The sequence below is a fragment of the Betta splendens genome, chromosome 9, assembly GCF_900634795.4.
Source record: "Betta splendens chromosome 9, fBetSpl5.4, whole genome shotgun sequence".
Lineage (NCBI taxonomy): Eukaryota > Metazoa > Chordata > Actinopteri > Anabantiformes > Osphronemidae > Betta > Betta splendens.
Genome location: NC_040889.2, coordinates 22,556,849 through 22,569,883, shown reverse-complemented (window position 1 = coordinate 22,569,883; position 13,035 = coordinate 22,556,849). Strand labels below are relative to the sequence as shown.

General features: G+C 49.9%; 1 protein-coding gene across 2 annotated transcripts in view; it reads left to right on the top strand.

Moving 5' to 3' along the window:
- The window catches only part of pdlim5a (PDZ and LIM domain 5a), a 29,404-nt gene that overhangs the window by 8,137 nt on the left and 8,232 nt on the right, over positions 1 to 13,035 (top strand). The window contains exons 4-9 of one of the 2 annotated variants that reach the window (XM_029162534.3): positions 8,407 to 8,446; positions 10,105 to 10,130; positions 11,033 to 11,053; positions 11,177 to 11,197; positions 11,322 to 11,494; positions 11,650 to 11,686. In XM_029162534.3, coding sequence (XP_029018367.1) covers positions 8,407 to 8,446; positions 10,105 to 10,130; positions 11,033 to 11,053; positions 11,177 to 11,197; positions 11,322 to 11,494; positions 11,650 to 11,686 — 318 coding nt within the window. Of the gene's footprint in view, positions 1 to 8,406; positions 8,447 to 8,775; positions 9,201 to 10,104; positions 10,131 to 11,032; positions 11,054 to 11,176; positions 11,198 to 11,321; positions 11,495 to 11,649; positions 11,687 to 13,035 lie in introns of both variants that reach the window. The other variant, XM_029162533.3, reaches the window with a different exon arrangement.

The window sequence follows — 13,035 nt, the reverse complement described above, 5'->3', positions numbered from 1 at the left end:
ATTGTATCGCCATGGCGACGCACACGCAGTAAACATCCAAACCAGGTTTGAGTCACAGACATCCTGCATCCAGGCAGATGTTAACTGTTGTTGTAGGAGTTGATCTTAGCTTTAATACACATCAGCAGCTTTAGTTCTGCCCGATTTCCCCCTTCCCCTAAAGGAAGGAGGAGGAGCAGCGAGCGCATCACGCATGCGGTCGCCCCCTCCTCCTCCAGGCCGGCTCCTCACTGCGCTGTTGTACAGTGGAGCTGATTTATTACACGCTGTGTGTGTGTGTGTGTGTGTGTGTGTGTGTGTGTGTGTGTGTGTGTGTGTGTGTGTGTGCCTGGCTTCGTGTTGGTTCTCATGTGGTTCGCGTTGCTGAGGTCTTTGGCAGCGTTTGTAGTCATGTGTGTTTTTATTCAAACTCTGTCAGGGCTCCTACACTTGTCTTATTGGTTTGAACATCATGAGAGAAGGAGCTGATTTACGGCGTGCGGTACGCGCCGAGGTGAACTTTAATAAATTGACTTGGTAAGTGGGAATAAACCCAAGTGAAACCATGCTCTGTTTGGTTTTCGCTCTGTCTCTGTTGTGTTGTGTCTCTTCATCTGTGTCTGGATTTCACATTCTGTCCTCCCTTGATGACTTTTCATCTCTCTCCCACCCTTCCTCTCAGTTCGTGTCCTTTAATTTTGGGTCCAAATGATGACAGGTCCAGTGTCTCTGCTTGTGGTCCAGTGGTGGAGAACACTTACTGTAATATCACAAGGCTTCTAGTCAAGTCAAGGACGCCGTGCGGTTTGTTCGCGTGTGCAGCTGAGAACAAGAGATGTCGTGACCAGACTCGCTTTCACGATCATATTTATCAAAGTGGACGTTTGTATCTGCTGAACATGTGAAAAATATACTTTTATAGCTTTTACAGACCGCAGTGCTTTGTGATTCATGCATTCAACTTATTCTCATCTCGCCAGCAACTCAATGTTTTAGCAACAGATTTCCACAATAATTAGTTTTGCACATTAGACGCATGTTCACGTATAATTCAAATAGTGGAAGAAGGAACCCACACCGCATCTGCTTATTTGGTTTGTCGCCCTAACGCTGCCTTCGGGCGCGTGCTTGGCGGCTAATGGCTTCAGCATGTATGTGCTCGGTGGAGCAGGGGAGGAGGCTGACGGCGGAGAGTCCTCGCAGGCAGGAGCTGCTTCGCTGAGGATGCATGAGACCACGTGGCTGCAACGGCAACACCTTATAGAAGGCAACCACCCAGGGCTGCGTCACGCGAAACACAGGGAACGCGCTGTTCCGTCAAGTGGCCATCCTCTAAAATCAAGGCTGTGGGAGCAGTTACTATGACGACAGCTGGCTTTGGGGTCGAGCCCATTGTCGGTATTCCCTGTGCCTTCTCCAGGTGCCTGTAAGAAATGTAATGAGACGTTTATGGACTCTGTCTGTTTGTTGCCTGGCATTCGCTGGTACCGGAGCGTCGGCCGACTGCGTAGTCAGGCGGTGTCATGCTCGGGTCAACATCTGCACTTTAATGGGTTTACATGCGTAATGGAAAGAGCTAATAATCCTTTTGTTTCTGCTCGTGGTTTTTATTTTTTTATAGGCGTCACTTGCTTCACTTTTCATTCTTACTTTCTGGCTGCACCTTTCGGATCGAGCCTGTTACTGGGTCACTTAGCGAAGGGAATGGTAACAGTGAAAAGATACACGGAATGTTAGCGGCACATCTGTCTGTCTGCAACTCCTCGTCCAAGTAAATGGAGGGTGAGGATTAGAAATGGGCTGAATGTGTGAGGGACGAATAAACGTCCCCCTGCCAGCGCAATTAAAGCATCCATAGATGTCCTTCACACAGTATGAGGAAACAATTTGAAAAACGTCAGCAGATGTGAGGATAGCTCCTATTTAGCTCTCTGTCGGTGAAAGAGCTGCAACAGAACCAAGATTTGAGATGATTTATTGAGATAAAGCTGAAGAATAGATCCAAATATCAGTCGTCGGCCTGATCGCAGTCCTTTACTGTGGTGGGAAACTATTTATAGTAGAGAGGACAGCTTCCAAAACTGCTACTATTCAACCACATTTATCTGATCTGAGTTCGCGTGAGCAACAGATCTCCACTTTGCATCACGAAGTGTTTGTTGTTTTACCTAAAAGCGCTCAGTCTGAGTCTTCGCCCCGTCTAGGAATGCACTCTGCATTGTTGTGTTAATAATAGCTGCCGACGCACTAACACTCGGAGCCTTCGTGGCTTTCTGTCATTGTCCGTGTGTTTCCAGCCCTCCTGCATAAAGAGCCGGGTAGAAAAAGCTGCTGAGTGGCGACGGACGCTCTGAATCCGACTCATCGACTTCAGCTCAAGCTGCTCGACTGTGAAAACATCACTGCTCCGTGTTTTATCGCCAGTGGTTCTGGAACAAAGCACCGCAAACACTTTTTTCTAGGGACTCGAGCGGCGTCTTGTGTAGACAGACTGTTTTACTACGAGGGAGACGTCCGACACATGTTGAGCACATGTGTTCGTAGTGTACACAAAAACACACACAGACTCATAAATGTCAGAAGAGCAGAGTATGAATTAAATCTGGGCTCATCAATAGCACTGGAGCTAATGGAACGGTTATTAATGGCTAATGGTTTCTCAAGCTTCGAGACGTCCAACTCCAAAGTCATGATCATAAAGTGGGGTTTTTTGTACTGTGATGTTAAAATCAGCTCAGTTGTACCTTCAGCAAGATAAACAGGAGCTGCTTGAGTGGAGAATGTATGTTATATAGGAAATGAGAAGCAGATAATGGAGCATTTGTTTAGTGAGAATAGAAAACAGAAAAGTGTAGCTGGGAGCTGAGACTTCAACATTTCCTGGAGCAGCCCTGTGTGTGTGTGTGTGTGTGTGTGTGTGTGTGTGTGTGTGTGTGTGTGTGTGTGTGTGTGTGTGTGTGTGTGTGTGTGTGTGTGTGTGTGTGTGTGGTGCCGTCACAGAGCTGCACGCCTTCATTTAGGCCACTTATTCAGGTAATTACCCTCTGTAGAGCTGCGGAGCAGCATTCAACTGTTCATCTGAACCAGTTATTCCACGTCCCAACAAAACCATCTTTGTCCTCGCTCCACTTCAGCTGCCTGCGTCTGATAAACACTTTATTCCCTGTGGCGGTCATCGTCCAGCGGCTGTTGAAGGGACCCGTCGGCTCGTGTCCCGAGGTCCTGACCTGCTGTGTACTCGCTCACATGTTGGAACAAACGCGCCATCGCGCGGAGCAGAAAGGTTTGGGAGCGTCTCTCCACTTAATTGGTCCCACGTCCCGTTCGGTCGCCGTGGAGGTCGCGCTCACGCTGCTGGAAGCACCTCCAGCGCTGTAATTACAGCGGTTGAAAAGGCCTTTTCTTCGTGACCCGGCGTCTCGGCGGCTGAGAGAATCGGTTCTGCAGAACACACGTGCAGCAAAGCGCTGAGCGGCGCTCACACTCGCGGCTGCCTGAGCTATTTCGAGTCTGGAAGTTGGCGGCGGTCCATTAGCGCGAAGGGATGGAGCATGTGTTTTCAGTTTTGTTTACGTTGCGTTGTCTGAATGCAAGCAGAACGGGATCCGTGGGTCCAACGTGACGGGACCTCACGCTTCCTCTGTTGTTAGCTCACGCGTTTCCCCGCTGGGACCTGAGCCTGCGCGTAATAAGAGCAGCATGTTCCAGCGTCCAGGCTCTGAGGATGAGGAATAATGGATCGCTGATCGAATCGTCGGGCACGTCGGCAGAAAACCACGACCTCCTCAAACGGGCCGGGCCTCAGCACGGGAGCGGCCCGTACACCTGGCCCAGGCGCCGTGCGACCCACAGGCTGATGCCGGGTCGGTACTGACCCGTTACGCTCAGCTGCCTTTGCCGCTTACTGATATTTGCCAGAGATCCTCGGATCAGGCCTCACCTGCCTCCGTCCTTCACACGTCGAGCATTTGCCAAAGATCATCCAGAACCCGCGGCGGCGGCGGCCTCTGGCCCCGCGGGCAGTATTTGCCAGTAATGTCCTAATACCAGGAGAATGCCTGTGGAGCGAGACGCACCTGTCTGTGCCTGTCTTGAGCTAGCCCGTTGTTGCTGCCAAAGAAAATACAAACCCTGAGAACACGAGGGGTCTGTGAGGTTCGCAGGCAGACATGCTCCGGCCCGGAACAATGTGCTAAGCTCGTCTGTCTCCACTTTTTTAATTCTTCGCAGCCATTTGCCAGATATACAGTACTGTATGACCGCGTGAGCCAAGAGCGCTCATCTTTAGTCCAGCTGCTGCTGCTGAATGATGCCCAGAGTGGGCAGCTGGAGCAGCGTGGAGAATCATCTGGACCCACTAGAAAAGAAGAGAGAAATGAGGAGCCACATTTCATAAGTTTGGAGTAATTACCGAGAGCGGGTTCCAGGCTGTAAAGTCGGATCATAAAGTGAACGCTCAGCTGTTTTTCTCCCCAATATAATAAAGTCTAATAATAGTTAGAGAAGGGCTCCAATGCTTCTTACAGTGATTCTGTTGGGTCGTATCAGTAGCATAAAGATGTGAGACAGTCCGGTGCGCGTCCATCTTCATGCTCACTATTATAGACTGAGAGAAATGAAACATATTCCCACCAAAAGAGACGAACGAACAACTGGACATCCATGAGCCAATGTCTCTGAATGACCCTGATGCTCAGTCTCATCCACTTAAGGCCAGATGAGAAGCTAGAAACGACTTCCCTGTGCAGCTGGGGATGCGTCCGGTGTTTCCTCGCTCGTTGGATTTCACGGTTCAAGTCAAAATGGTGTTTGTCAATCAGCTGTGTGTGTGTGTGTGTGTGTGTGTGTGTGTGTGTGTGTGTGTGTGTGTGTGTGTGTGTGTGTGTGTGTGTGTGTGTGTGTTTTTTTTATGCAGTTCATTCACACATTCACACTAAAGATGTTTTTAACGACGCTCTCAGTTTTCCGTGTGGGAGTCGTAGGACGTGTCATTAATAATCCAGTACCTGGACACACATTGTGGGAGTGTGCAGGTGTTTGTGCTTTGCTACGGTCAGTCTGCTTTTAAACAAACCTGTTAAAGTCTCAAACAGGTTCCAAACAGGACTTGAAGCCTCCCTCCGGTGCTTTACAGCCTCCACCCACAGACACCACCATTAAACTGAGCCGTTGTGTTACAGAAAACATGTGTCCTCACCCTCTCTGACATATACATGTATGAATTCATTGCTATATTAAGATACTTTATGGCTTTTTAAGCAACATAAGAACAAGAAGAATCACATGGAGTCAAAGTCCTTCTGCTGCTCATATGTTTTGCCTTTCTCTTCCTTTTATTTACTGGTTAATTGACTTCATGTCCTCCGTGCGTCTGCTTCTCTTCATGTTGGGCTTTTACGACCTTTAATGGAACCAGTTTTCCTTTTTTACCATGTTACTACAGGAACCCTAAACCCTAACATGCTCCTAAAAGCTTTAGAGCGATGGGTTTAAAGCCTTGTTTTCCATCAGTGAATAAAACGAGCAGCACTAGAAGGACACCATGAGTCCACACTGACCTGCGCTGCGTCGTATTACTGCAAATACCTGAACGCGTTCTGTAACCTCTGTAATCTTGGTCCTGATTTCCTGCCGTAATGAGAAAAATGTTGCTCTCAAACAACGTCGCCTGCTTTAATGGAAAAACTGTGTTTTTCCGTGGTTCAATCTCGCTGCCTCGCAAATTATCCTGAAGTCAGTTTAAAGATTGAGTCAAATGAGTAATGTTTGTAGCACATCTTTGCACCCACTGCGAGACGGACGCTGGACAGACTCCAAACTAGTCATCTGTCGTGAGCGTTCGCCTGATATTTGCATGACTTTATCACACAGTCCAGAGTCCTGCTCTCAGCGTAACTGGTGGCTTTGAATTACTGATGGGTGTGAATGAACTGGCTTCAGGCTCCCAGTGATTTCGATGTCTGATTCTGTGGTGAACCAGCTGCAGTTTTTATGTGACCTGGTTCTTTGCTCAGTGTTACGACACTGGGTTTTTAGAGTTTTAGGCTGAGAGTGACGAGCCATGATGTCATGAGGCATCTGAGCAGCCTGTCAGGGCTCCTGCGGAAATTTGGTGGGAGTTTAGGGAGATAAGGAAAAAGGAGAGTCACAGACTTACAGAACGCCTGTAATCTGTGACCTCCTGCCTTCTTTCCTCTTGTTTAATGCCAGATACAGACAAGGAGACACTTTCCAGATCTATTTAAGGTTCATTTCTAGATAAACGCTCACGCCGGGCTGGAAATAGCAAAAGAGCAACAGTGAGCAAAGAAACGGTGAAACCAGGGGTCTCCTGTGTGTGTGTGTGTGTGTGTGTGTGTGTGTGTGTGTGTGTGTGTGTGTGTGTGTGTGTGTGTGTGTGTGTGTGTGTGTGTGTGTGTGTGTGTGACACACCTGAATGCTGGACCACACATGGCAGTAATTGTGTCACTCCGGTCGTAGCGGTGACCTGGTGTTTTCTGGTCACGCTGCTCCGTCTGTTTTAGTGTTGAGGTAAAACTGAAAAGCCTTAAACTGAACCAGCACTTCTCTCCATTTTCCCTAATAAGGTGCAGAAAAAGAAATAAATACAGAAGTGGTCCAGGAATGACGAGTGCATACATCGCAGGGCTTTGTGTGAAGAGTCATTATCACGTTTGTCCTAAACTGGTGACCTCATTGCAGGAAGGGCGAATGAAAGGCAGGAAGAAGAGCAGGAGAGCGAGACGATTACCGGCCTGGAAAGGTGCACGATGCAATAAAGAGAGGGCGACGAGTGAGAGGAGGAAAAGGAAACCACCGCAGCAGTTTTAGGGACGGGACTGTTTTACTTTTCAAAGTGAAGAAAATAAAACCGGAGCCGCGTTTGACGTCGCTGGGCTCCAGTTGTGCCTGTACATAAATTAAAGTGCTGCAGCTCAGTGGTAAATGACGGGGTTCATGCTTAAACCTGATTTCTGTGGTGGAGACTGTGCGTGCGTGTGTGACCGACAGGCCTTTCTCTGTTCACCACCTTTAATGATCCCGTCATTTAAACGGCAGCACACTCCATTAAGCGCCCGCGTCGCGCTTACGCAGCTGGGAGCGCGTGCGTCTGTTCCTCAGACGTGGACTGATACCGTTGCATGGAGCCATTGATACGTGGGTCCGGTGTGAGCGCGCTACTGTGTGCATCACGTGCAGGGTGCGGGCCCAGGTGGGCGGTTTTACGGCTGCGCAAACAAAAACACTCACTCTAAGAGCTCTCGGGCTTGTGTTTGTGTAGCGTCTGTGGGCGTTGGTGAGAAAAGGAACCCCCACCCGCCTCCTGGCAGGCGCACCCTCTCACTGATGCACGGGGACGGTGGCATGTCAGGGTGCAGCCCTGGAAGCAGGGGCCGCTGAGCTCACCCCGTAAGAACAGACCGCAGAGATTAGGCACCAATGAGTGTCGCGTCCACTCGCTCCCTGACCCTCACGCGTCTGCGCGACGAAGACGCCCGCTCCTCTTCGTCCACGTTTCTTGTTTACGGAGTGACTCCAGCACATTTCCACGCCGGCGCTTCCATTTATAGCTGCAGTGTAACAGAGCCGTAGCTGAAGCGCGTCCCCAGCGTTCTCCTTTATAAATGGGCCTCGTGCATTTCCATGCCGAGGGGTCAGGGCTGCTCTCAGGTCAGATCTGATGCTAATAACCACCGCGGGGGGGAGCTGCTGGCCGAGCGGCTGCTTGAAGCTGCACTCAGACGCGTGACTTCTAGCCGTGGACTAACTGTCCATTAGCATCAGGTAACGGCGGCGTGGCGTCGCACACACGACCTCAGGATGAGGCCTTAAGCCGGTTCAGGCGCGCGGCCTCCACAGGCGTGTTCTCACCATGACCTTTCGTGAGGCTCGCGGCTCAGAGCGGCGTCGGGGGCATCAGACGCCAGGAGTATCGCGTTGACGCAGGTCTTTACGGACTGAGAACAGCTGCCTTCAACAGCACACGTACGCTGGCGGAGGTGGAGGCGCGCTGAGGCTGAGATCTCTACGCATATACACTGTGTGTATGAAGCTCCTCAAGCTGGTGCAGAGCTGCTCATCAGGACCATCAGCACTGTGACACAGACGCCGTGATCCTAGCTTAATGTCTCCAGGCTATAAATCCTCCATTCATTCTGTAAAATCAGAAGATTTATATAAATTCTACAGTTTCTGCTTGTTTCATAGACACCCAACGCCGTTTAATCCACCTCTATTTCTCCTCAGCTTCTTCCAGCAATGTTTAAAACTTTCCTTACTTCAGGAAATGCTTCATCTAGTTTCTCATTATGATCGGAACTCTCTAATTTGAATGACTGTACTGTAAATATGGACAGAAGGTGGAGATGCTGATATGATGGGATGTCGTTTAATCACCCTCTGTTTTCTCTCCTTTCCTTCTTCCAGGGCATCCAGTCTCCCCAAACCACCTCCTGTGGCACCAAAGGTACTGTACTGACAGATGTGTTAAAAAAACATCATGCATGTTTGATAAGGGCACTAAAGGACGCTGTGAGGATCACATTCTTATAGTGATATCAATAGGAAACAATACTTCACCTGTGTTGTGAGTTCCCTCTGAAATGATGCTGCATGAAAAACCACACTCATTTTATTTATTTTTTTGTTGCTCATTGATGCTTCTCCATAAGTGCAGCTCCGCTGATGCTCCGCTGTCTGAACCATCACCCGCTGGGAGGCGTCTGTAGAGCGTGGGCCGTGCTGTGACTCATGTGTGTGTGTGTGTGTGTTTGCATGCTCTCCTCGTTCCGACAGGACGACCGGTCAGATATCTTAAAGCCGGTGGCTCTCGCTCATCCTCCTCCTCCTCCTCCTCCCCGCCCCAGCTCCTCCACCCCCCCCTACTGTGGAGCCCCTAGAGCCAATGGGGGCAGCGGGTTCAGCGATGCCCCTTCACACTCAGCGCCTGCTGCCTTCATCCCATCCCCATCCTCCGCCTTCACCCCAGCCTCCCTCTACGCCACTCCTCCCCCTCCTCCCCCTCCTCCTCCCCCTGTCTCCTACCCCTCCTCCTCCTCCTCCTCCTCCTCCTCGCCCCCGGTCCTCATTCCGCCTCAGCCTTCAGTGTATAACACGCCCATCAACCTGTACTCCGCTGAGAACGCTTGTGAGGTGGCCATGGGGCAGCGGCGGGGCCTGCTGGAGAGTCAGGGCGGAGCCTGGCCGCCGCAGTCCAACGGGTGAGTGGCGGCGGCGAGTCCGGCCGGTCCCGTCATCGTTCTCCTCCTTCCGTATGTTCACCATGTCTATAGGTTGTGGTGCTGGACACACCTGTCCCATCCTGTTTCTGTCTCAGGCCTCACTCCTCTCTCTCTCCAGAGTATATTTAGCCTGTGGTGGAAACTCAAGCTGTGTGGCATTCACTGCTCTTTGTCGGTCGGTCGAGGCTTCAGCCCCGCGGCAGCGGATTCACACACAGGCGGCTTCTCCTCACACTCTCACACCCCATCGTTCCCGTTTCCTTCACTTTCATGACCGTCCTCTTAACGCTGGGCCCGTTTAAATGATTTGACCCAACGCACCGAAGGGAATGAACCCCTTCGCCTCCCGCCTCGTACGCATTCTGTACACGCAGAAACCGTCCTCCTTTGCTCTTTGGTCTTGGAACCGCGCTGACGCGAGGACTTCGGTTTCTTTGGTCCCTCGTTCTGTGGGACTCAGCAGACACTAGTGATCCGCACAATATAATCTTACACCAGATAAACAGGGTGCACTTGAAGCTGGGTACATAGTCTTCCCTGAGTGTCACAGGTGACATTTAACCACAGCTTTAATAACACATGCTTCTGCCGTGATGCTGTTTTTTACTTGCGTCTCTCATAAGCCGCTGACTCTGTGGCCTTTTTACTTTTTCTTCCTCCTCTTGCACATATTCCATTCCAGTTTTATTGGTGTGTTTCTTTCACCTCGTGGCTGAGACGCCTCCATCCTGCACCTGGTGCGCTCGTTTGCATGCCGACCCTGTGCTCTGCGCTTCATTTCAGAGGGGACTCGGTGCTTTTACTGTGAAACGGCCACATTGACACACGCTCAGCGTTCTTTGTCTCGCTTTGTCCTTTCAATCTTTGTTTCTCTGCCTTGCAGACTGCAGCAGCGCCTCAGATCACAAAGTTAGTCTCTGAAGCACCTTCACTTATGAGTTTGTGTACGCGTGTGACATCTGCATGTGCATGTGCTTGTATTAGGCTTATTCCAGATTATGTATTACAAACCATAGCACCTTATAGGTTAAAGCACTCAAGTCATATGTAGTAATACTAATGACACGGAACTTCTACTACTAATAAAGGTTTATTGTTCCATCTGCATCTAGCTTTAAATCACTGCATGAATGAATTTCATTGGAAACTTGAGTCGAAACATATAGGAATATAACAGTAGGAGACTTTATGCATGAATGTTGACTATTTATACTGTTAGGAGAACACACACCACCACATTGTTAGGCGCTTACGGTATAGCTGCAGTGAGCGTGTGACCAGGCTCGTCGAGCGCTGTCAACACTCCCACACCCACAGAGCCGCTGCTGTGACAAGAATGTGTTGAAGGGCTGTCATAAATCAGTGTGTTCGTTAGGTGAGTGGATGTATTCATGGCTGATTTATGGACAGCGGTGCTTGTACAGTGTGTGTGTGTGTGTGTGTGTGTGTGTGTGTGTGTGTGTGTGTGTGTGTGTGTGTGTGTGTGTGTGTGTGTGTGTGTGTGTGTGTGTGTGTGTGTGGTTCCCTGTGTGTGTTGTAAAATGCTGATTTATTGACAGCCAATTAGTAATATGACTGTAAGCCTGCATCAGGACAAAAGCTCATGTAATGATAACAAAACTCCAAATAATCATACTCTCTACAGTAAGTGATGAACGGCTTCTTTCACAGGCTAAATGACTCAGCAGCGCCACAGTGTGGTTGTAGAGTGAACTGACTCACCTTTTATTTAATTCTGTGCATGCGGAGCCTCAGCGTTTTGTCCCTCATCACCTTCCTCTCTGCCTCTTCTTCCTCTCTCTATCACTTAGTGGGCCTCAGAATATTTGGAGGTGAGTCTCACTCATATTTCCTCTGTTTCTGACTGGCATAAGTGCTGCCATTTTGTTTTCCCCTGCATTTACCGTGTACGTCTCTGCTCTCTTTGTCCTGTTTTTCTGTGATTGGTTTCCAAGAAAACCCCAGCCACCACCCAGGTATCAGAGCGGCTTAGATCTAGACTCCAGAACGCGTTCAACCAGCAGTTCTGTGACTCTTACCTCCTTGCATTTGTCAATTAGGCACCGATTGCTCACGTCATTGATCCTCTTTCACCTTCAGATCCCCACGGAAACACGTAGTGGACACAGACATCCATTTTTACCACGTGCCCACTCACGCTGATGCCAGCAGGAAGCGCATCATGGAGGACACGGAGGACTGGCGCCCACGCACGGGCACCACCCAGTCCAGGTCCTTCAAGATCCTGGCTCAGATCACGGGAACTGAACATGGTACATGATCTCTGCACCAGACAGTTGTTAGTTCACCTGAACTCCTGTAAATACGTACTGAATGTACTTAACATATTAGTTATTACAAAATCAAACAATTAATAAATCACCAGATGAAGACTCTTTAATATGTCTCCCTTGTGTTTCCGTTATAGCTCCTGAGGAGGAAGCCGACAAAGCCAAGAAAACAAAGTAAGTGCACGTCCTCAGAAGTGCTGACACATTGAAGATATGCAGTTTTAATAACGCCGGTCGTCCGATGAGCCTCTTCGCTTGTTGTTGTTCGCGTGAATCATTGCGTTGCATGAAGTAACAGCACGCGTTCCCGAAAACCTCAGGACCTGAGCGCTGTTATGTCAGCTGAGGCTGCGTCTGGGCAGCAGTGTGATCCCCTCTCTGCTGCGTCACAGTGATGCTGTGGGTCCGTCCAGACAGAAGGGGAAGGGGCCGCGTTCCAGCCATTAAGTGAAAGCGCACGGCGGCGTTTTCTTCTTCGCTCAGCAGTCACAGCGTCGTCCCGGCCGTCGCTGCGTCCCCATCTGTGCTCACTAATCACAGTGTCGCGAAGGCGGAGGCTCCTCGCTGTGTGGTTGTGCGTGTGACAGCATCGCGTCCTTGCATGTTGTCTGAGCGGTGGGGGTGTTGCTGCCTGCGATCCATTGGCTGTCCATTCCCCTCGGTGGCTTGTGATCATTGCTGTGGGCACGTGTTCGTGATGACAGGGATTCATGTTCGTGTGCAGCTCTCTGGCATCAGGGCCTCACGTCTGCATCTCCATTAGACGTACAGTATGTGGTAACGTCTCCGTGGCATGGCTCGCAGTGTCTCCACAGACTGCAGCACTATGTCCCTGTTCCTACATGGTTCTCCTCTCACCCTCTCCATGTGCTTCTCTCTCCCCCTGACCTCCGGCAGAGTGAACAAGCCCACCACTCGATTGGTCGTTGGCCCTAAGTACCACGAGCTGAGAGACTGGCACCACGGAGTGTCCGCTCGCACCCTTAACGTCCAGTAGACACGCGTGTGTGTGTGTGTGTGTGTGTGTGTGTGTGTGTGTGTGTGTGTGTGTGTGTGTGTGTGTGTGTGTGTGTGCGTGCGTGTGTGTGTGTGTGTGTGTGTGTGCGTGCGCGTGTGCGTTTGTGCGTGTGTGGTTCCCTGTGCCTGCACTGTAATGGCCTCATTCAATCTTAAATCTAAAGTACTGCTTATGTGTTGGGCACTGATTCCAAAAGTATAGATGCGTAATAAACAAGTTTGTTTGTGTGCATTCACACACACACGTAGGGTTTAATTAGCCTGCATGATTAGATTACATTATTGTTGGATGACATCATTCTCTGGTGTCACATAGATGACTTGTTTTTTTCATTAAGATCCCCAAATCCTGAGGGACAGAATCAAGCAGCCTATTTAATCAAAATTACAGCTCTCAGGTCAGATTTCCCTATTTGATTGCAGTAATATTGCAGCCTGGATGCTGACCACAGGTTTAACTTAACTGTGCATGCATGACAGCACGGGCTGCTGCATTCAGAGTATTT